Source organism: Pangasianodon hypophthalmus, chromosome 16 (genome assembly GCF_027358585.1).
Source record: "Pangasianodon hypophthalmus isolate fPanHyp1 chromosome 16, fPanHyp1.pri, whole genome shotgun sequence".
In the NCBI taxonomy this organism is placed as follows: Eukaryota; Metazoa; Chordata; class Actinopteri; order Siluriformes; family Pangasiidae; genus Pangasianodon; species Pangasianodon hypophthalmus.
This window is the reverse complement of record NC_069725.1, coordinates 18,749,819-18,773,459: the sequence shown is the minus strand read 5'-3', so window position 1 is coordinate 18,773,459 and position 23,641 is coordinate 18,749,819. Positions and strand designations below refer to the sequence as shown.

Here is a 23,641-nt window from a genome sequence, read left to right as displayed (position 1 = left end):
ACATGTCTTCATGTTTGGTCAAATATGCTATACTCAGCAAATATATATTACAAACAGCTAAATGCATATTAGAGAGGCTTTTTTATTTTTCTGAAAGAATAGGGTTTGTTAACATTAATCACACCAATATCCTAAACCACTTTATTTTGCACAGTAAATTGACCATTGGACAATAAATAAAACTATAATATTATTCTGTTATAATATAAGGTAACACTATTAAATTATATATATATATATATATATATATATATATATATATATATATATATATATATATATATATATATATATATATATGTATATATATAAAATTGCTTGATGATGGTGCTAGAAGTATTTTATGTTAGAAAGTGATGTTTAGTGCAAGCATTTTGCTTAAATCTTCTCATTTAGAACTATTAATACAAAATTATAGAATGAAATATTTAGTGGATTAATAAAGGCAGTAAATACAGCAAGTACACCTCACACTGAAAGAAGATGCTCACAGGTTTATAATGTTTTATTGCAGAACATTAAAATTCTGTAGACTGTCATGGACAATTTGGAGAATAAATAGCCAAAGGAAATAAATTACTACTTAGGCTGATTGAACTGAATTAGGTCACTGAAGATTTGATGAACACAGTCATAAATAGGGAAGTTACAGCAGTGCTATAGTCGTGTAATATGATCATAGAGTAGTCCGGGAAAACTTCTCCACTGCATTTATCAGAGAATTAAAAAATAAATATCACGAGGAACTAATCACAACCACAGATTACCATTTCTTTACAGGAACACAGATTTTAGTTCTCTTTTTTTGCATTTAGTAACAGACCGCTTGTGCATGTCTCTTCTTTTCAGTCTAAATGTGTGTTGGAATTAATTCCCCTCATTTCTCAGTTCATCTGTTCAGTCGGTTTAAAAGTGCTTTTTCCTTTCTGTGGTGTGATTCCTCTCTTGATGAAAGTTTGTGGGGGCCCAGAGGAAGAGGAGAGGATGGAGGGTGGGATAGAAGATGTAGAGACTTGATCCTGCTGTTGCTGGCGAACAAGAAGCTCCTTGAAGACAGAGTTCATCTGATGACACACCTCCTGCAAGAGCACATTATTCTCACTGTAATCGTTCAAGCAGAAAAAGGTCTGTGAATCAGCAAATTACAGATTCAGAAAGACATTTCCTAACCTTATCCACCAGTATTTTGACTTCCTCTCTTTCGCTGTCCGCTGTAGTCCTTCTCATCTGGGGGCTGGTAAAGGGACAGAATGTCAGACAAATGTTTTGGCAGTTTGCCTAGAGTCAGGGGTGAAAAGTAATGAACTACATGTACTCTCACTCATTACAGTACTTGATTCAATGTAACATAGTTTTTTTTGGATAAAAGTATAATTAAATCACAGACTTTTACTTGAGTACTTTGTTAATTTTATTTTTCATTACTATTACAGAGTAAAAGAAAATGCATCCTGTAAGAGTGTAAGATAGAGTGTAAGAGTGTCAGACAGTATGTGTACATTTTAAATAATTCAATCCCAATCAAAAACCCAACCAAAATAAAGCAGCTTCCTGCTGAAAATCTACACTTTAGGTGCCAAATTCTTAATCAGTGGCAACAAGTGACAGTGAGACAGTGAAGACAGCATCCTGGGCCCAATTATTTTTAACATAATGATAATGATCTGCAAATTTTGCAGGCCAAAACTCATAGAGATATCAGCATTTCACAGCTTAACATCCAACCAGTGAGTGAAAACGACTAGCTGAGTGAGCTAGACTAGCTTCCCAGATCTTTTGATGTTTTACAGTATGAAAGCTCTGTATTAAACTTAAGATGTCACGTCAATGTTCTGTAGCACCTGCCTGTTAAGTTAAATAGAGTACTGTGCAAAAGTCTTAGACACCCAAATTTTTTAAGTACAAACTTTGTTATAGATTTTTTTTTTTGACTTCTACATTATCGAGTCAGTACAAAAGCATTTTAGATTTCCAAGCATTATTTTCCAGCACAAAATTAAATGTTGCAGAACAATCTTTGTATGGCAGTAAAGAAAGCAGCGTATTACATAAGAGATACTTTTCAGACAAAAAAACATAATGAAGGCTGCTGGGTTTTGCTGCAAAAATAAGAAGCAAGTGTGACAGTCAAAGTCTCCAGAAGAACTGTGGCTGCTTCTGCAAGATGTTCAGTAACATTTACAGCTCATTTCCTTATAAAACTGCACACATTGTACCTGAAACTACTATTTTTTTTTAAAGCAAAGGGTTGTCACACCAAATACTGATTTTGTTTCATTTATTACTGTTTACTGCTCTTTATAGTATTTCTTTTCATGTAGAAACATTTAATTTCATTATTTCTGGAGGCACCTTTGCTCTACAGCATTTCTTTTCATGTGCTTAAGACTTTTGCACAGTACTGTGTATCTAAGTGCTGCTACAGCCTATAGGTAACTTTCAGAATAATGAGTAAGGGGCATCTCTACTACATAGCTGACTATCTAGCTAGAAACAAGTATGAATTAACATGAGCTAGCTAGCTACATAACAAACCTAGCAAGCTACTGAAACCAAGAGCATTAGGCTAAGTTAGCTAGCCAGCTAACACTACTTTGCTTTATATACTGTAATTATGAAGGTGGTGTTCACTTCAGCATCCGAGAACATTGTCGGATAGTTGTGTCATATAGACATATAATAGTAATTAGTCACCAAATGACTTATTTACTCTTACTTTCTTGAAATTATTCGTATAGTAGCTGTATTTGTTCTCAAGTCAGTTTGTTTTGTACTCTTTTCACCACTGCCTACAGTGCACTAATAGATGAGACAACATTTAATTTAATCTCAGAGGATAAAACATTGAAAAATGTGTTTTGGCATACTCCGTTTTCCGCAAAGCCCTTGGAGAAGTGCTTGACAGTTGTGTTGTGGGTAACTGTAAGGAAATCTTCCCGGCAAGAGCTTGGCTGGAACTGAGCCCCGTCTTGTCACTGAACACTCTGATCCTGGGAAATGAACATCACGCAGAGACATCAAATAAAGACACATTTTTAACCTTCTTTCATTCTTGATTTTCAAACCGTTGTAAATTCATGGAGATAGTGTGTGTACAAAAAAAATGTTTGAATGAAAATGGTGTAAACAGCAATAACACATAGATGTAGATTTTGATCCCTAATGCGCAAGCCAGAGATGGAAAGGAAAAACTCCCTGAGATGACATGAGGAAGGGAAAGATGACATGAGGAAGAAATCTTGAGAGGAAACTAGACTCAAAAGGGAACCTCTCCTCCTCTGGGTGATACTGGTTAGTGTGATTATAAATCATTACAGTATACAGTTACAGCTGAAGAAGGGTACCATTAATTACCATTATAATTATGATTTTATAATTATATAGAAACCACACTGATCAGATAAGTTAGATTATAGAAAGGGACTCTTGATTTTTTACACATCTGAGGAGTACCGTGCTTGTGTTGGCCCGGCTGGCTGCTCCTCTGCCTGGCTTCCACTGGTGCAACTTTCTTTGTGCTCCTGCCCTCCCTCCATACTGCAGGATAAAAAAATTTGAAACAAGGATACAAGGGGACAGGTTAGTATGATGATATATTACGTTTCAGATACATACATTTTTACCAACTTTAATTTTTGCTACTCAGAATTTTCCTCTGCATTGCATTGTTCTTCTCTTTCTCTCTCTCTCTCTCTCTCTCTCTATATATATATATGTGTGTATGTGTATGTGTATTTGTTTACCAACTTTGCAATGTCAAGGTGACTGGAATTTTGTAATATTGAAAATGTTTTGCCACTCTTGCAAAATCTGATAAATATCCATGTATCTCTATCAGCTAATTAGTGGCAGCATGTCTTTAAGACTATAACACTATAACACAAATCCTGTCACCTTGACTACTAGACTGTTACCAGTAAAGGATAATCTGAGCATAAACTACTGTGTGGATGACTCACCTTGGAACACGGATGTATTTATTTGGGATAAGCCCCATAGAACCATCTACTTCTCCTCTCCACCAATCAGAAGAGGCTCTGTGGAAAAGGCGGAGACGCCCACCCTGTTTGAAGGATAGTTCAGCTGCGGAACGGGCTGTGTAGTCGAACAAGGCCACTCCTTCCATCTCTGCACAATCAGAGTAGAAATGGTTCTGACATACAATCAGGTCTACAAGTCTGAGTTGACTATTAAAAACTGCTCAACCATATCACCCCAAACTATATGGCAAAATGTGTTATGGTCTGAGACCAATTCCAAAAGGTACTATAATTCCATGATTCCAAAAGGTATGTTTGGTGCAAAAAAAAAAAGCACATCACCAAAAGAACACCATACTCATGGTGAAGCATGGTGGTGGCAGTATCATGCTTTAGGGCTGCTTTTCTTCAGCCAGAACTGGGGCTTTTATCAAGGTTGAGGGAATCATGAATAGCTACAAATACCAGTCGATTTTAATGCAAAACCTTCAGGTGTCCCCCTTTTAGCATGACAATAACCCAAAGCATACATCCAAATCAACAAAGGAATGGCTTAACCAAAAAAATATCAATGTTTTTGAATGGCCTAGCCAGAACCCACACCTGAATCCAATTAGAAATCTATGGGGTGAACTGAAGCGGGCTATGCACAGGAGATTTGTTGGATCTAGAATGTTTTTGCAAGAAAGAGTTAGAAAATATTGCCAAGTCAAGATGTGCCACGCTGATAGACTCTTAGCCAAAAAGACTGACTGGTGTAATAAAATCAAAAGGTGTTTCAACAATGTACTAGTTTAGGAGTGTGCATACTTATGCAACCAGGTTATTGTAAGTTTTTTATTTTTATTTTTTTTAAGTTACTACATTACTACTGCTGTGCTGTACTGTATAGTAAAAAAGCAATTCTAGCAGAATGATTATGTGACGATTTCATTTGATCAATTAACTTATTCAGTATCTTCAATATTTGTAGCGCCACTCATATGTCTAAGCTGGGTTCAAATGGTACCTAAGCAAGAAGTGTAACCATATTCACCATGTACTTAAGTATGGTATGGGTCACAAGGCAGATCTGGGTGCTGAGACTTCTAGTGACTTCATTGGTTTCTTCATTAGGTCTGCTTCTTCTCTATTTTTATGTTCTGCTCAGTAGTAACATGGTTCATTTTAACTAACCACAGTCCTGTTGAAGTGGAACTGAAAGTGCAAATGACCTCGGTGTTAAGAATACAAGTAGACTCAAGAGGGGATTTTCTAGCATAGACAAGATCTCAGACCAATTGGTGCTCCCACCACACTTTTAGCATAGTGTTACATAACTGTGTAAAACTGAATTATGGATAGTGTCGTTTAAAATGCCATTTGAGCCATTGAGGCATGTTAAATTCTGTTAGATTATGGAAAACTGGAGCTATATATGTACAATAACCTGCAAGTTCTTTACCCATAAAACAAAATAGGCAGTGGGCTGAGACCACTTTGATTTATTACAATGAACAAGTAAAGTGCAAAATGAAGCATAAAAGAAAACGCCCTTGTGAAAAATGTGCAAATAATGCAAATTATTACATGCAAATTATTCGACTTTATTAGATGCTTATTTGGTTTAATTATGCATTACTGACACTACTAGAATAATATTTTACAGTTAAATTAGTGAAAAATGATGTAAGCATTGCTTGAGAAATTTTATTTCAGAAAACTGTTCAGGAATTTCACAACAGAAAACAAAAGCTTACCATCTTTGACTTCTTTGTTAGGAGACATGTCTGGTTCCACCTCTGACTCCTCTGGAGTAGCCTCACTGCAAACAGACACACACACACACACACACACACACACACAGTTTATGCCCATATGTTTTATTTAAGTGTTTTTACATATAGTTATGTTTATGTGTGTGTCTGCTTGGGTTCTCACATATCATCTGGCTCTAGTGTCATGCACGTCTCATAGACAGGTCCTTCTAATTCATTCTGGCTGGGGAAGATGCACTCATGCTGGGTAATGATTGTTTTGACAAGAGCATTGATATGCTGGAGAGTAACAGCATCTGCGTCCTCAGGCCCTCTGATCAGACTGGGTCCGAAACACACAGCCAGGTTGTAGGGTTGCATCATGTTTTCATCGCTGTATTGGGAGACACTACACACACACACACACACACACACACACACACACAGAGAAAGAGAGAGAGAGCGAGAGAGAGAGAGAGAGAGAGAGAGAGAGAGCGAGAGAAGGGGGGGGGGGGGGGGGACTCAGAATTCTGGATGACTTATTTCTGTATTTGAAAAACATTACACCACGACTAGTGGTTAATTACTCACTGGTGGAGAAATGCAAACAGGTATCTCATCACCACAACTAGTGGAGAAGGGTAGGAAAGAATAATTGACTTTAACTGTGCTACTTTCTCTGATTCATCTTCTATTCCTAGAAATGAAAGTGAAAGGTGACATTTACATTAAACTCAACTCAACTCTACAGTAGGATCCAAAAATCTGAGTCAGCTACGTGTACTGTGGTTTCATTAGTTATAGAAGTTTGTCAAATATGATAGTTGTTTCAAATAAGATAGCATCCTTTAATAATTATTTAATTAATTCATTATCTAATAATAATTATAGATTTTTATAATCTTTATAATTATTTAAAGTTTAAATACATTTCATACATTTACGTTTTTCATTTTTTGTTCAAGAATTCAGTATGTATTCTTTCATAATTCAGAATATATTTTGAATACAGGTTTTTAGACTTGGTTTTTAAATGATCTCAGTGCTCTCATTTGTGCTCTCATTTGTAAGACAGACAAACATTCCCTTACGTCCACACTCCATCAGTTGTTCGTAGCTGTCTTTAGGAAAGAGAGGATTTTCCATTCCTCTGAAATAAAGCTTCAGCACACCAGCCACAGAGTCCAAGTCACAATCTTCTTCGACCAGGGGGTCATCTCCTACATACCAAGACACAGAAAGTTACCCCAACCTGCATTATTAATGGCCCACAGCAGTCTGAGAGAGTGAACACACGTACCTTTCTCAAACAGGTCTCTGAGCCGATTGACCTCCAGCTGAGAGCCTGGGACTCGAAAGATGCCTTCATGGTGCAGGCCTTGTCAAAGAAAGGGTGAAAAATCACATGGAAAAGCAAAATCTGTTAGTTTTGTAGGCACTGAGTACATCTGATCATATCGTGTTCAAGATATTGTGTCCTTAATGTGTAGGTCTTTCCAAAGGATCAGAGCAAAGAAAGGAGTGAAGAAAAAGGTCTTTGGTTCTGGGCACAGACTGCATCAAGCATAGAAAATGTGGTCTGGCTCTTGTAACATCCCGTCATATTGTCACAGGTCTTGCCAAAGGAACAAAATAGAAATAAAAGCATTCAGTAGAGTCATGTGGAGAAATCTCAAAGATTTCTTGGCACGAACCAAACCTAAACTACATTTACATTTATGGCATTTGGCAGACACCCTTATCCAGAGCGACTTACAAAAGTGCTTTGAAGTTTATCAAAAATACATTCTGATATTGGCTCACTAGGTCACAAACTAGGGAAAATTTAGGAAGGTTGAAAATCAGTCGTGCAGCTGGATTTTGGATCAGTTGCAGAGGACGAATGGCACTCAGAGGCAGACCTGCCAGGAGTGAGTTGCAGTAGTCCAGTCTTGAAATGACAAGGGACTGAACAAGCATCTGTGTGGCCTGTGTGGAAAGAAATGGACGAATTCTTCTGATGTTATAAAGGAGAAATCGACATGAGCGTGTCGGATTAGCAATGTGAGAGGAGAAGGACAGTTGATTGTCCATGGTTACCCCAAGGTTGCGAGCAGTAAACGAAGGCGAGATCAGAGAATTGTCTAGGGAGATTGCAAGATCCTGAGATGGGGATGAATCACCTGGGATGAACAGAAGTTCAGTTTTGCTGGGATTAAGTTTCAGCTGATGAGCTGTCATCCATGATGAGATGTCTGCCAGACATGCTGATATCCGAGCAGAAACATGAGTGTCTGAGGGAGGGAAGGAGAGGATGAGTTGAGTGTCATCTGCATAGCAGTGGTATGAAAACCCATGTGAGGATATGACCGCACCAAGAGATCGAGTATAGAGGGAGAACAGGAGAGGACCAAGTACTGAGCCTTGTGGGGCACCAGTGGAGAGTCTGCAGGGAGCAGATGTGGATCCCCTCCATGTCACCTGATATGACCGATCTTCCAGGTAGGAAGCAAACCATTGCCATGCTGCACCACGAATTCCTAGGCTCATGAGGGTGGACAACAGAGCCTTGTGGTTCACTGTGTCAAACACTGCTGAAAGGTCAAGGAGGATGAGGACTGAAGACAGTTTGGCTGATCTAGCACCATGTAGCTTCTCAGTGACGGCCAAAAGGGCAGTCTCTGTGGAATGTGCCGGTTTGAAGCCAGACTGATTGGGATCTTGGAGGTTGTTCTGTGAGAGATAGCAAGACAGTTGATTGTAGACGGTTCGTTCAAGGGTTTTAGAAAGAAAAGAGAAAAGTGATGCTGGTCTTAAACTCTTAAACATAAAGGTGCAAAAAAAAGTGCTTTAGAGTAATCCCATAAAGAATCCTTTGACTATGCCTATGGCTACCTCTTTTGCAGGAGTAAGCCAGGAGTGTCACTTGTGGACATTTATGAAGCCCTGGTATTGAGTTTACCATCTACCATCACCAAATTTTACAGCCTGAATGTTGACACTCATAAAACTTCTCCTCTTCTCTGCAAATACAAATGGGCTTGCAAGTCACGTGATAAAGTGGTACAGTAATGCGGGTATTTTAAAAATGTGTCTGTATTCTCAGTCACCTAGAGAATTTATAGTCTAAAAACTATCCACGATTGGAAAATATAATTTGGTGTAGTTTATTAGTTTGCTGTTCTTCATAGTCAGTTTTGTATATGCAGACACATTTCATTTTCAAGGTATCTTTGCTTTAAATAATTTCTTAATATGTGCCTGAGACTTTTGCACAGCACTGAATATTCATAAAAGATTGAATACCATGAAGGTTGATGAATCTGACGCAGCTGTCTACCACCAAAGGAACTGGTTCTCCATGTTCCTGCAGAAGAGAACCTGAGCTTTACAATTGAGACAGTGCTTCAAAGAAAAATCATAAATAACACAAATGCAACCATAGTTCTCAGTATTATTTGGTGCATTTAGGTATATGTCCAAACATGTGCAAGACAATTTACAACCAGAGACAGAATACCTGGATGTAAGAGAGCATGTCTTGAGAGAAAGCCTTCTGGCTGATCTGAGTGGCATGCTGATTCTTCCTCTGACGGACAGACCTCCTGGAACGCATTCTGAGGTGAGAAATGTAACTGCGATTAACAAGAGACTGCGTAGGAGTGGAAAATACAATGACATTTTACAAGGGCTGCTGTTAAACCAAAAAATTCTGGCTAAATACCCAGTGACTCAATAACAAGTCCACATCACTGTGAATCTTTATACAGAACTAACACTAACATGACTATTCTATTTTATAATAAAATGTACACTCACCGGCCATTTTAATAGGAACACCTGTACACCTACTAATTCATGCAGTTATTCAATCAGCCAATCATGTTTCAGCAGCACAATGTATAAAATCATGCAGATACTGGTCAAGAGCTTCAGTTAATGTTCACATCAAACACCAGAATAGAGGAAAAAAGTAATCTCAGTGACTTTGACCGTGGCATGATCGTTCATGTCAGACAGGCTTGATTGAGCATTTCAGAAACTGCTGATCACCTGGGATTTTCACGCACAACAGTTGTGAGAGTTTACACAGAATGGTGCGGAAAACAAAAAACATCCAGTGAATGGCCAGAATTGTTCAAGTATGGTTCAGTAAAACAAATAACCACACCTTATAACCATGATGAGCAGGAAAGCATCTCAGAACACACAACATTTTCCAGTGTCGTCCAGTTGGCAAGTTTTGGTGAACCTGTCCACACTGTAGGCTCAGATTCCTGTTCTTGGCTGACAGGAGTGGAAACCAATGTGCTTGTCTGCTGTTGTAGCCCATCCGCCTCAAGGTTCGCCATGTTTTGCTTTCTGAGATGCTTTTCTGCTCACCACAGTTGTAAAGAGTGATTATTTGAGTTACTGTAGCCTTTTTTGTCAGCTTGAACCAGTCTGGCCATTCTCCTCTGACCTCCTCAGACCTGGCTGATTGGATCGATTGCATGAATGAGCAGGAGTACAGGTGTTCCTATTATACAATGGGTGTAATTTGTAATTTTTTAAATAAAATAAATGAAATAAATTAAATTAAAAAGGAAAAATGACTCCCCCTAAAAATGTCTGCGTTACATTCACTGAAGAGTGTGATCCAACAGAATAAGGGTTTAATATTTCTGTTTTGGTTTTCAACCATTAAAATGGTCACATACGCCATGAATTTTGTGTAAGTAATTAATAACCATAATTTGGAGTACTATCTTTGTCAGTCTACAGAGTTTTGTTATTGTTTCATCCCATTAACAATGAGAAAGATCTCGTTTCCTTACCTGTGATGCCGACCATCCACAGTCCCAGCTGGTTATGGACAGGCATTAAAAAAAAGTGTTTAATATATATGTATATTTTTTGAATGAAAATTAGGGATCACTTAAGCAGGTTTCTAAAGTTATTTAAGCAGATATTTTACCTTTTTGTATTGCAACTTGGAGTAAGTCATGCTTTGCCTGTAGTTTTGAACTTATTAAGCCATTAATGAGATGGTCCTTAAATTTCTGAGTCAGAACAAAAATGCACATATTAAAGTAAAAACAACAACAACAATGAACTAGTGCTATAGAATCAACAAATTTTTTATACGATTATTTACCACAGAGTATGAGATTTCTGTCTCTTGCAAATTGGATCGACGTCTTGCTTGATTGAACTTATTGGTAGAAGTTTCACAGATGTTCTCTGTAGATTGGCTGGTGTTTTCAGACCTGAAGATATCCTCACTGATGCACTCAAGCAGGGCAGAATGTGAGAGCTGCAGCATTTTACTCAACTGTCAGGGAATAATAATAGGAAATATGTGGGTTACCAGGGTTTGTATGTGAAACTGTAGTTCGGAAAATAACTTTAATAATAATAATAATAATAATAATAATAATAATAATAATAATAATATGACTGATATCTATAATGATTGTAAGAATCGTCTGTATCATGTTTGTGTTTGTGTATGAAACTACCTCTTCATTTTCTGCAGTAACCGTGTTGAGTCTAGTCTGCAGCTGGTGGAATCGAGTATCAAGCTCACTCTTCACCTCACAATCAACGCTCACCTCACACACCTGCACCGCACAGGATTCAAAATACACTCAAAAAAAAAATACAAACGTGTGCTCATAAACACACACACATACACACACAATTACCAGTACCTGGTCTCCCTCGTGAGGCTGGTACTGAAATCGAAGTGGCATGCAGAAAGCCATTTCATGAGCCTTTATCAGTGTGTCTCTGTCCTGGTTCTGATCCAGACCAGACAATGTGTCGCCCAACTGCTGCAATCCAGAACCCAGGTTCTGGTGGGCCTGCGAGCGGCTGGACAGGTAAAACTGGAGCACTTGGGACAGGGACTGATGGAAACCTAAATCGCTGAACTAAGGGAACATGTAGAACAGTAGATGAGAAGTTAAAGGTTACATGTTAAAGCATCTAATTCAGTATCAGTGAACTATAACAATAGATGTTACAAAGTAGATTTACAGAAATCCGGATGTAGATTTAGATCCCTAATGAGCAAGTCAGAGGTGACAATGGCAAGGAATAATTCCTGACATGACATGAGGAAGAAACATTAAGAGGAACCAGACTCAAAACAGAACTCTTTTTGACTGGTGACTGGGTGTCACCAGATGATAAATATTATAAATCATTAAAGTACACAGTTGTAGATAGTAAAGAAAAACAGTACTATTCTTGATCAGCATGAATATATTGTGATTAAGAATCCTGGAAAGAGTCTTTATTATTACAGCAGCAGTTCTTAGTTACTAATTTACAGAATCCTAGTGAGATTATCCACTGAAGTAAGGAATAAAATTTTCAATCCTAAAAAAAATGGTTCATGTTTTTCCATTTCCTACATTTGCGTGAATTATGACAAACTTTTCTTAACTCTTCGTTGCAGTACCAGTTAAGCCATGGCAAACCAGGACACTCACATCAATCAGGGCAGAGAGATCTTGTAGGTAATATTTGTGCATGGAGGCATTTGCCACTTCCAGGTTGAGCAGATAGTCATTCCGTGCTTTGGTGCACTTCAGATGAGTCTCTTGTACTTTACACTGCCTCTGCATACACAAGACAAGTGGCACAATAAATCTGCAATGGCACAAATGTGCAAACATCTCTCCCACGCTAACACTCAGATTGCAACCACACACATCCGTATACTGTCATTTAGAAAGCCAAATTCATTTACAGAGTGCATACACATGCCCCACACCACACAGGTACAAAAAAAAAAGATGTTGCTTGAAAAAAAAAAAAAAAAAAGTTTGCAACAAATGCATACAATATAAGATCCTCATTCTAATTATACACACACACACACACACACACACACATATATATATATATTTAAGCATCCCAGAATGGGATTTTTTTTTACCCTAGATGTCATCTAAATACATTATTATTATTTATTATTATTTGAAAATAAAAAAAATCTAAATGCTTAATTCACCCACTCACTGTGAATTGTCTTTTTGCTGCAGTTACAGATTTGAATTGTTTTGGATGCAAATTTTCTACAACTCTGCCAAATTAGATGGAGAATGTTGGTGGACAGCAATTTTCAGGTCATGCCACGGATTTTCAGTTGGATTCTTTGATTCTTTCAAGTCTGGGCTTTGACTCAGCCATTTGAAAACAAATGAAAAAAACTTTTTTTTCGAGTCATTCCTTTGTAGTTTTTGTCCTGTGCTTTGGCTTATTGTCCTGTTGGAACATTTATTTTTAACCCAAATGCAGACGTGTCGCTGACTGGAACAGGTTCTCCTCAACAATTTGCTTATATTTGACTCCATCCATGTTCAACAAGCTTTCCAGTGCAACAAGCTTTCCAGAACAATAAGATTTCCAGTTCCTTCTGCAGAAAAGAAACCCTAGAGCATGATGCTACCATCACCGTGCTTGCTTATGGGAATGGTTTTATCTGGGTATTGGTCTGTATTTGCTTTGAGCCAAACATTATGCTTATGCTTTTTGATCAATTGGCTCAAATTTAGTCTCCAAATTTCCAAAAGTTCTAAGATTTTCTAGCATGGCCTTTCACAGAAGTGCCTTCTTTCTGGCTACCCTCGCATAGACGCCTGATCTGTGAAAAGCTAATGATATTGTTGAGGTCTGCACAGGATCTCCTATTTCAGCCCGTGAGCTCTGTAAACCCAAGAGTCGTAGCTGGACTCTTGCACAATTCTCTGACAACTGCCCTTCTTGTTTGAGCACTCAGTTTGGTCTGATCCTGGTAGTGTCTGGGTTGTGACATATTTTAAATATTTTCTTTGCTATAATGGATTTCAAAGTGTTAGAAGTGCATAAGAAGGTTCAATGATTTGTTGATGTTTTATTATCCTTCTCTATCTTTTTCCCTCGTAACAACTTCATCTTGAAGCTTCACAGCCAGTTCCTTGGTCCTCATGACAGAAGGACTGATCTGATCTGCCATTTTAGCTGTGAGATCTCGCAAAGTCAGAGATATTTATTGAGCAAGCATAGAATTGGAGACAGGTGGATTTAAAACGAACACCTGTTTAACATATTTAGTGTGAGCTCTTGATAAATACTAGTCCTAATTTAAATTACCAAAAGAAAGGGGAGTGAATACTTTTTTAAATAATTCCACAAACATCGAAATACTTTATTTAAAATTATTTCTGTAGAACGTGACACAAAATGAGCAGAAAAATATCCCATGCTCTATTGATGTTGCAATACAGCAAAAAGAGAAATAATCACTGGGGGGTGAATATTTTCCAGAGGCACTGTATTTGCAACACATTTGCAAATACAGTATGCATGAATGCATGCATACTGTACAAATATGCAAATACAGTACGCATGCATTCATACATGCATTACCTTTCTCTCTAGTTGAGGGTGAATTTATTCAGCCATGAAAATCTGCTCAATGCAACCAATATTCACATTAATATTCATATGTAAGGGATCAAACACAATGAAGCATGCTGTTATAGGAAAATAGTCAGTGAAAGGATTGTGTGAAGCAGCCAGATGCAAAGCAGAATTACTGTTACGACATCAAAATTGATTGCTTTCCAATAAAATGATACCGCAGTGTTCCTCTTATACCACAGCAATTTGCCAACACTAACCATTTTTATTTTAGAATGCCACATAGGTTTTATCCATTTATAGTTACATTTATTGTTGGAGAATGTCCTCTAAAAATTTGCTTATATTATAACAGCTATAAACAGTTGTTCCATTACTAGCCTCTTGTTTCCTCTCTCATGAAATTAATAAGCTAGAATAATTAAGAATGAAGCTTGTCATGTAAACCACAAAAAAAAGGTTCTCCGTCCTAAAAGGGTTCCTGTGTCAGAATACATAAAGTTACAGCTTTACCTCTGATTATTACAAAGTGCTGACACTGTTACTATAGAAACAATGACGTTTCAGAACAAGTGCATTAATATAAACCTTGCATCTTTTGTCTCTGCTGTTATAGAAAATTAATCAACAACTTCTGATCAATCAGAATCGAGAATTCCACAGCACTGTGGTATAATCAGATTTAGAGTATTTTTCCTAAAGATCAATCTCACTGTTTCATCCAACAAAGTAACAAAGTGTTGGTACAATGTAGACAAAAGTAAGATAAATCTCATTTTCTATAGTGAAGTAAACAGTTGATAGTATAACTACTCAGAAATACTACTTAAATACAGCCATGGAATAGTTATACTAGTTATAGATATTCTAGTTGTTTACTCTTGTTGTTTGTAACAGCTTTGGTTTAGTTGAAAGGAATATGAAACATACTTTTTCGATGAGTCTTTCCATTTTTTTGGCTGCACACAGTTTCTGTTTCTCTTCCTGTTTGGTGGCTTCTTTCAGCTTGCCCTCAGCCGACAAGAACTCAGCGTGATACAGCGAATAAGTCTTCAGCGTCTATTACAGAACAATAGTTAATTTAACTACAGTCAGCTCCATAGTTATCAGAAACAATCATATTAATAATAAACATTCACTAGCATATATGAATATTTGATGAATATATAACATGATTAATACAGTACTTTAATTTTAATATAATATTTTTCCTGACATAAGTAGTGTCACGAAGTAGTGCCATTTTTCTGCCAAACTCTAGTCTCGGAATAATCAGCCCCCTGACATTTAAGCCTAAATCTTGTTCCCCGTTTCCGAGCAAGGTTGTTGAATTGATGGGTGGAGATTATCACAGGCATTTCAACGAACGAAAATCCAAATATAGCACACTCACGTTCTGTAGCTCAGCTGTGACCTTCAGCAGTCCATCCTGTAATTGGGTGCTAATATCTTTACTCTGAAAGAATGTAAACAGAGATAAAAGAAAGATCAAAAAAAAAAAGGAGAAAGACACAAAAAAGTCTAAAAGCCAGAACTCGGTTTATTAAAAGCAGTATGGTGTTAAGGTGATCTTAAGCTATCAGAGACCATGCTGTACTACCATTACCATCAAAGTTTGCTTAATAAACTTTGATTTTGATTTTCAATTCCTTTTTTTAAAAAAAGGTTTATCTTGAACCTTTAAGCGTTCTTCAGTTTGTCACTAACTTGTTTTCCTATAAGACTAGAACCTCTTTAGGAAGATGAAGCCTTCACTATTTAAAGGGTGTTTGGTTATCAAGTCTGAGTCCACTACAAAGAACTGCCCTTGTTTTATATTAATATTGAATTAATATGTTATTGTTTCTATTGTGAAAAATTATGGAATAATTTACGGAATAATCTGTGAGGAGACGTTTATTTAGTGTATTATATTTATTTTGTGTACTCTATTCACCAATCTCAGTAACAATCAGTTACTGAGTGTCTCACTATAAATAAGTGTATATGTGTGAGTGTGTGTTTATGGGTGTGTGTGTGTGTGTGTGTGTGTGTGTGTGTGCATGTACTTTCTTAGCCAGGCGTTGAACGAGCTCTAGACAGTGAGACAGATGCTGGGGTAAAGTCGTGCCACAGCTCTCACTCAGTGTGATGTGGTCTTTACTCTCATGACGTGTCTGAGTCAACAACTCTTGCCAGCACTTCAACACAGACTCACTACTGGACTCCTTCCTGAGAGAGAGAGAGAGAGAGAGAGAGAGAGAGAGACGTAGAGACAAGAATAGATATAGAGACACATACAAAACCCTGTCTGTCTTATGCAAATGTATAAATAAGTGATTATTAAAAGTACATTTTTCATTTCCTCTTTTTTTTGAATGTGTGGCGAAAATATACTTTCAAAATGTGCATTTTAAAATAATACCCTTGAAATTATACTATACTACAATTCAATTCAATTTTATTTGTATAGCGCTTTTAACAATGGACATTGTCACAAAGCAGCTTTACAGAAATAAATGGATTCACAAAAAATATATTGTAAATATATGAATTTATCCCTACAGTATGCTGTATAAAGAACTACACTTGAATAACATACTGAAGCATACTTAAACAAAAGTATACTTAAATACATAAATAAATTTGAATGATGTTTTAGTATATATAATAGTTATTGAATAAAATACAATAACTTTATTTCTTCAACACCCTAAAGGCGTAATTTAAAATGTACTTAAGTGTATTTAGTCCCAGTATAATAAGCAATAAATTATATGTGATATGTATATTAGTACACCCAGTACTATACTTATATCATACTTGTAATAACAATTGTGTCCACAGATTACGTTCTTAAATATACTTGAGTGCTTACAGTAACTTAACTTGTTCCAAAGAAAGTACTCAAAGGCTTTTAAGATATATTACAAAATATTTGAACATTTCTGAATTACAATTTAAAAGCACTTGTCATAAGTTGTTCCAAATTATTAATACATTTGAATACATTTTGTATGTATTAAATTATGTACTTTTCATTAGAATTAAAAATATACTTAAATGCACTTTACAAGAGATAAACATAAAACCTGCTACTAAAAGAGCTGTATATCAAGCTGAAACCATTTTCTCGGTCCTCACTTTTTGGTCTTTGAGGCAAACCTGTCAGCCAATTTGTCCAGAGAGCGTGCATACTCGCCCTCGATCTCCCCACGTCTGCGCAGATAATCACTCAGATCCTGCAGTATTTGGGTTTTCTGCTCCAAATGACTATCAAACACACGTAGGTGCTCAGAGAGCTGATTGCGAACCTCTGAGAGAGAGAGAGAGAGAGAGAGAAGTGGGGGAAGAGAAAGAGCAAGAGAAATGTGTAATGCATGTAATTATCTCTGTAAGCTCACTTAATTTTTGTGCACAAGTCACTGTTGAACACCAACAGGTTGTGCAAGGTGCAAGGATTACATGAAAAAAATGCAGAATGCAATGCAGTGCTGAACGCTGCCATATAATTTCACAACCTTTCACAGCTTTAGATCCAGTATCCGTTACGCATACTCTTCAAATAGTCACAATATAGCTTAGGTGTACATTCTATGTTCACCAGTAAGTCGATAGAAGTGGAAGTGGCAGTGGAATATTTAGTATGCATGCAAAAACAAACCGAAGTGTACTTGTATTAACTCTTATAGAAGTGGTTTCTCAATTATTTTGCTCTGTTTGCTATCTGTAGCAACAGTACTTCTCCTTGTGTACTCTTTCTACCGCAACTCTTCACACTCTTTTTAGCATAGTTCATTTCATTAGTCAACAACATACTTGGTTCCTCTCTGCTAAATCATTTATTTTAACATATCTTCTGCTAAGCTTCAGGGAAGGTGATGCAGAAGGTTAATCAAGTGTAATGTAGTTATTTCTTACTTACTGATTTATAGTAATTGTATCTGTCACAATGGTGTACAGTACTGTCTACAAAGAGCCAGTGTGGCTGTAGATGTTTATTCCAATCAAGCAGGAGACACACCTAATAGTTAGTTATAATAGTGGATAAGGCTGGACACTGCTAATCTACATGAAGTTCAGACTACATCTGCAAAAAGGTTATGTGCAGTTTAAGTTTGGACGACAGATTATTGAAACTGCTGAAGTAGGCATTCCCAAAACTATAGACCGGACCCATCAGCGCTTTTCCTCTCTGTCAGACACGGCTTTTTGAGAGCGAGTTCCACTTTCTGGCTCCAAAATTGCTTAACTTGGTATAAACCAGTGAATACTTACATATTATCCTAGTTTTAAAAAAATACTAATAGCTTTTAGCTATGCTTTTATTCTCCCCAAAGTGACTTTGCCTGTACGAATCTTTGGTTATACACCAAAATGGTAATGTGAAAATGGCAATTCTTATTTAACTCAACTTCCACCAGTCACCCAGACAAGCAGAGAGAGAAAGAGAGAGAGAGAGAGAGAGAGAGAGATGACCCCTGAATTACTGATACCCTTCATTAAAGTGAGCAAAGCTGAATGTCCAAATTAAATAGTGTATGTAGTGAGCACACATAGGTTTACTTACTACATAGGTTTATTTTAACAAAAAAAAATTTTAAACAAACTATTTCTACTATTTTTTCACTTAAATAGTGCATTTTTTTCTGGAAAAAAACCCCAAAATTTTAATATTGTATTGTATTATAACTAATACTTGGCAAAGCCTCCCTTGGTGAGAACAATTCTGAACCTCTTGCTATAACGTCTAACAACATTAGAGACACTTGCAGAGAGAGCCTCGATCACTCTATGAAGCTCCTTTCTTATATTTTTAGATTTGTGCATGTGGACTTTGATTCAGACCATCTGATTTGCAATAGGGTTCAATGATGTTCAGTGATGTTGGATTCCTCTATCCATTTCCATATTGGTTTAAATGTGAGTGTGCAAAACTTCATCAGGAATATTGTTAAGAATGTAAAATAATTTGAATTTGTTTAACACTAAATTCCCTGCATGATTGCATTTGTGTTATTTTATAATGTTAATGTCTTCTTTATCATTCTAAAAAAGTAGTAGTCTGAAAGAGTAAAAAAATGAAGAACACTTCTATGAGCAGGAACATAATTAATTTACATATTAATTATAAACCATTTTTAAAAAATATTCTTTGGAGTACCAATGTTTGTTTTAAAGAGAAACTTGCATCATATCTAATTATCTCTGTAAGCTCACTTAATTTTGGAGAATTAAGTGAGAATTTTACAAGCCACTGTCAAACACCATCCGACTGTGCAAGATGGAGGGATCATGTGAGAAAAAAAAATGATGCAACACAACCACTAATGCAATGAGTGTATAATTTGAATAAACTTTACACATTAGTAAGTAAGTTCTTTTTTTTTTACTTGTCTTTAATTTGTCAAGTTACAGTCAGATTTTCATTTTTTCATTTTTTTTCAATCTGCCTACAGTGTTGAACACAATTCTGAATGCTGGCATATAGTTTCACAACTTTTCACAGCTTTCGATTGAGATTCCATTACGCAATTTATGCACTGAGAAAAACCCCACTGTTATATGAAAAAACATGTTCTTATTTGAATGACTTCTGTTTGTTGAACTATATGAAGCTTCTGAATTTTTTGAGTAGAGAATTTGAATCATTTTGTGCAATATTTATTTTCCACAATCATTTCCCTAAGGTGCCAATAATTCTGGAGTTAACTGTATGGTTCATTTAGAATTATCAAGTGAAATGTCTCTGCCTCTGCACTACACATTGACGGCATTCACTAAACATCCTTTACTATAAAGGCCTGGATTTGTTCTCAGCTGCTTAGAAATGGAATAAGCTATTTTTTAAAGATATTTTAGCTTCTGTCCTACCTTTAATCTGTGTGTCATAGTCAGCGATTCCAGCTCTTCTCAGTTTGACATTGTAGGACGACATTGTAGCTCCGACTGGATGGAACTCTGCTTTGAACACAAAGCAAAATAACGTCAGAAAATAGCCACATATCAATATGCATGCAGTTTGTCTGTTCATAGGTGACCATTGTTATGGCCTTGTGGTTGGACATACTGGACACTATCCAATGCCAGCCGAACCATTCAGTAGACACTCAGACATGTGCATGCAGTGAACATGATCCACACTGCCTTGTCATAGGTATAAATGATCACACGACAAATAGCAGCCAACTTATGACCCTGTTTCTTTCATTCAAAGCAGCCCCCGTATGCAATTCATGCCCCCAGATACACTGTACTGTAAAAAACAAACAAAAAAAAAAAAGTCACAGTTCAGAGGAACTAAATATAGCATGTGCAGAAGTAGCAATGAGCTTGTGCATGTGTGGGGGTGTATTTGCAACATAGAGGTGATGATCATGTTCAACACAGATAACCAGAGAAACAACATTTGTTCCTGGTAGGATGTTAGTATGTGCAATGAGTACAGACATTCTGAAAAAATGTCTTGTACATCATATTCTATATAAATGTAGCACTGGAGCTGCTGATAATAATGCTTAAACTGATGTTTATACATCGGTTTATATAATACAATCGAACATATTAAACAGTACTATGTGAAACTGTAAAGATCAACGAAATTAAACAGTGCTTTTTTTTTTTATTTGAATTATTTCTTCTAATGGAGAATATAATGTCATATAGTGTAATCCAACTGCCTAAATAAATTTGTTCAATGAAGTTCAAAAAAGCATTAGTCATACTATTTATATACTGTAATAGTGAAAATGAAAAACTCTATCACAAATAGTGTGTCTAAAAATGGCAGAAAACAGACCAAGTATCTCAAGTATAGATAGAGAGTGTGTGCATGCAGTACCAGTTTCACTCTAGAGTGAACCACTGTGACTGTGCATGCCGGGGTTAAACTGCAAAACATTTCACTTGCGCTTCACGTGGTGGCTGATGCACCAGGCAACAGAAAAAGGGAAGAAAGTGCGCTTCCTGTGTTAGGAGCAACAGAAACATGAGCAAATCATACCCCAGCAACTTACTCTCACCATGAGTCACCCCTCCTCTCTCTCTCTCTCTTTCTCTCTCTCTCTCCCTCTTTCTTTCTGTGAGCTATCAAAGAAGAAAACTTCCTCTTTTCCCATAAATGAAAGAGTAAACTAAAATATAACTCATTCATATTATATCACTGATGGCTGTTGATTATAAAGTGGGCTGAATATCTACTTCTGCAGGAGCTTATTCCATTTCAACATTAATTTCTGGCACCAAAGGGTCTGTGTTTGTTAAAATTTGGCCTGACGAAATGTCATTTTTGGATTAATAATAAAAAAACAACAACATGCTGATTCATGATCCACTCATGCTTCTATTACTATCATTTAGAGAACTGTGTGTGACACAAGCTACCAAAAAAAGCCTACCTGTAACCCATCCCGATAGAGTACAGTTACAGAAAACCCACACACTGTTCCGTTGTAGTACAGATATTTTGTAAAAGACTTACCCAATGCTTATTCTCGCCACCTCTCACATTGGCCTCCACTGAAACCTTCAAACACGTAACAAGATGTGCTGTCTCCCTCGCATTAATATGTAGCCTTGTTGTAGACCAAACACACTGGAGATCTCTTGCTCTCACACATGCGCCGTCAGCAGGGCTGGTGCCCGAACGTAAACTCCCTCACAGACTGAGAAGAGAGAACAGTTTTTGAGTTCCTCCTCTGCCCTTGTTGCTGCCCACTCATTTTGACACACTCTCTTGGTCTCATAAGTGTTCTTCAAAACTAAGTCTGTACACTTTGGAAACTTTAGCACCCCCTACTCCTCCATTGTAGTCAGGTTTAATCCTTCTTGCCTTTACTGAAGCATGCTATGACTTGTCATTGACAATGCTGTAGGGAAATAGTGGATGCCTAAGTGAGGATAGAAACTGCTTGGAATTTTTTTTTAAACAGTTCAACAAGGTTACACAACAGCAGCTACTACTGAGGACCTGCTCACTGCTGCTAATGAAAGTTAATATGAATTCTATTTTTTGTTATGTGCTTATCTATGCTTGGATTGTATATTCTCATATATGTACGCTGAGAATGATTTTATATTCTGTCTGTGTGGAGTTGCACATGGTCTTCTTGTGTCTGCATGAGTTTCCTCCAACCCCCCCCCCCCCCCCAAAAAACATGCCAGTAGGTCAATTGGTTACTATGAATGAGCTCTAGGTGTGAACGTGTGTGGACTGGCATCCCATCCAGGGTGAATTCTGCCACCTCGTACCCAGACCAGGATAAAACAGTTTCGGAAGACGAATGAATTATATACACTCACCACCCACTTCATTGCCAATTGTTCAATCAGACAGTCATGTTACAGCATGCAGATACAGGTCAAGCACTTCACATCAAACATCAGAATGGTTGTGGGTGTCAGATAGGCTCCAGGAAACTGCTAATATCCTGGAATTTTAACATACAACAGTTTCTAGAGTTTATACAGAATGCCGAGACGTCCAGTGTGCACCTTGTAGATGAGAGAGATCAGAAGAGAAGCTGATATAATTTATAATATATTTTATAATGGAGCATTTTATAAGTTGACTGGGGAGAAATTCTCCATATACAACTCATACGTATAGTAGCACGTTGCTTGTCCACAACATCCTGTTTCTCTGGAAACTTTGTGCACTATGCTTATCGTTCATAGTGCTCAAACTAATTTCAACTAATTAACGTAGAATTACCCTTTAACTGATAAACCTACTATCTAGCTGAATTGAAGCACCACTTTGTCATCCCCCCACTACACTCCCTGTCAGTGGAAAGAGATTTTAAAAAAAAACTCAGTGGCACCACCAACTATTGATGAAAGGTTAGAGGCTGATCAACACAAACTGTGCACAGAAAAAATAAACTATAGTTTTTAACTGGATGTGTTCAAAGTTCCCCAACAAGGTGTCTAATAAAGTGGCAAGTAAGTGGACACAGTGCACAACAACACTACCATATTAACAACAATGTTCTAACAAAGGATCATTACCCAAATAATAATAATTATAATAATTTGGTGAGTGGTGGTCATATGTTGGTTCATTTCCATTCATGGATAGGATAGAGGGGGCTGACAAATTGGGCATAACAGCCAACATGCTATAGTGATCAACAAAATGCTCCATAAAAGTTTTGTAAATTAAAGATTTAAAAAAATCTGAAATATTACATTTACATAAGTGTTCATAAGTATTCAAGTCCTTTGCTGTTAAGATTTACATTGAGTTTAGGTGAATCTATTGATCATTTTTGAGATGTTTCTACAACCTGGTTAAAGTTTCCTGTGGTAACTTCAGGTGATCGGACAGGATTTGGAAAGACACACTGACAGAGTAAAACATGATATCAGTAGCACTCCACCAATCGCGCCTTCCTGGTAGAGTAAAAAGCACATGATAGCTTGCTTGTTGTTTGCCAAAGGGTACAAAGGGTAAAAGCTTGAGAAATGATATCCTATGCTCTAAAAAAAATGACAGTGAAGAGTGCTCATCACCTGTCAAATTCCATCCCTACAGTGAAGCATGGTGGTGGTAGCCTCACATTGTGGGGATGC

General features: G+C 37.0%; 1 protein-coding gene across 3 annotated transcripts; it reads right to left on the bottom strand.

Annotated features, from left to right (window-relative positions):
* Positions 1-486: 486 nt before the first annotated feature.
* On the bottom strand, positions 487-21,952 carry arhgap4a (Rho GTPase activating protein 4a). Of its 3 annotated transcripts, none has more exons than XM_034312116.2 (24): positions 21,549-21,952; positions 19,943-20,029; positions 17,213-17,384; positions 16,138-16,300; positions 15,483-15,545; positions 15,020-15,148; positions 12,175-12,303; positions 11,389-11,610; positions 11,197-11,298; positions 10,833-11,009; positions 10,653-10,737; positions 10,513-10,540; positions 9,216-9,312; positions 9,002-9,062; positions 7,017-7,094; positions 6,808-6,936; positions 6,308-6,344; positions 5,901-6,125; positions 5,720-5,784; positions 3,960-4,128; positions 3,454-3,537; positions 2,868-2,990; positions 1,171-1,234; positions 487-1,079 (listed from the first exon to the last, which is right to left on the bottom strand). In XM_034312116.2, exons 2-24 carry the CDS (start codon positions 20,004-20,006, stop codon positions 885-887), a joined length of 2,661 nt encoding a protein of 886 aa, XP_034168007.2. In that variant the 5' UTR covers positions 20,007-20,029; positions 21,549-21,952; the 3' UTR covers positions 487-884. The 3 variants fall into 3 exon arrangements, with proteins under 3 accessions (XP_034168007.2, XP_026776895.3, XP_026776894.3); XM_026921094.3 differs by having other exon boundaries at positions 6,308-6,413; positions 19,943-20,032; positions 21,549-21,943; XM_026921093.3 differs by having other exon boundaries at positions 6,308-6,413; positions 21,549-21,943.
* Positions 21,953-23,641: the final 1,689 nt, after the last annotated feature.

What these genes read in the sequence shown, in the direction of transcription:
- arhgap4a (XM_026921094.3), bottom strand. Translation starts at nt 20,006, where the DNA reads ATGTCGTCCTACAATGTCAAACTGAGAAGAGCTGGAATCGCTGACTAT. An exon ending in TTCAACGCCTGGCTAAGAAA is followed by an intron (nt 15,546 to 16,137) that starts GTACATGCACAC and finishes ACATTCTTTCAG; the next exon opens with AGTAAAGATATTAGCACCCA. An exon ending in GTGGATGGTCGGCATCACAG is followed by an intron (nt 9,313 to 10,512) that starts GTAAGGAAACGA and finishes TTCTCACCTCAG; the next exon opens with AATGCGTTCCAGGAGGTCTG.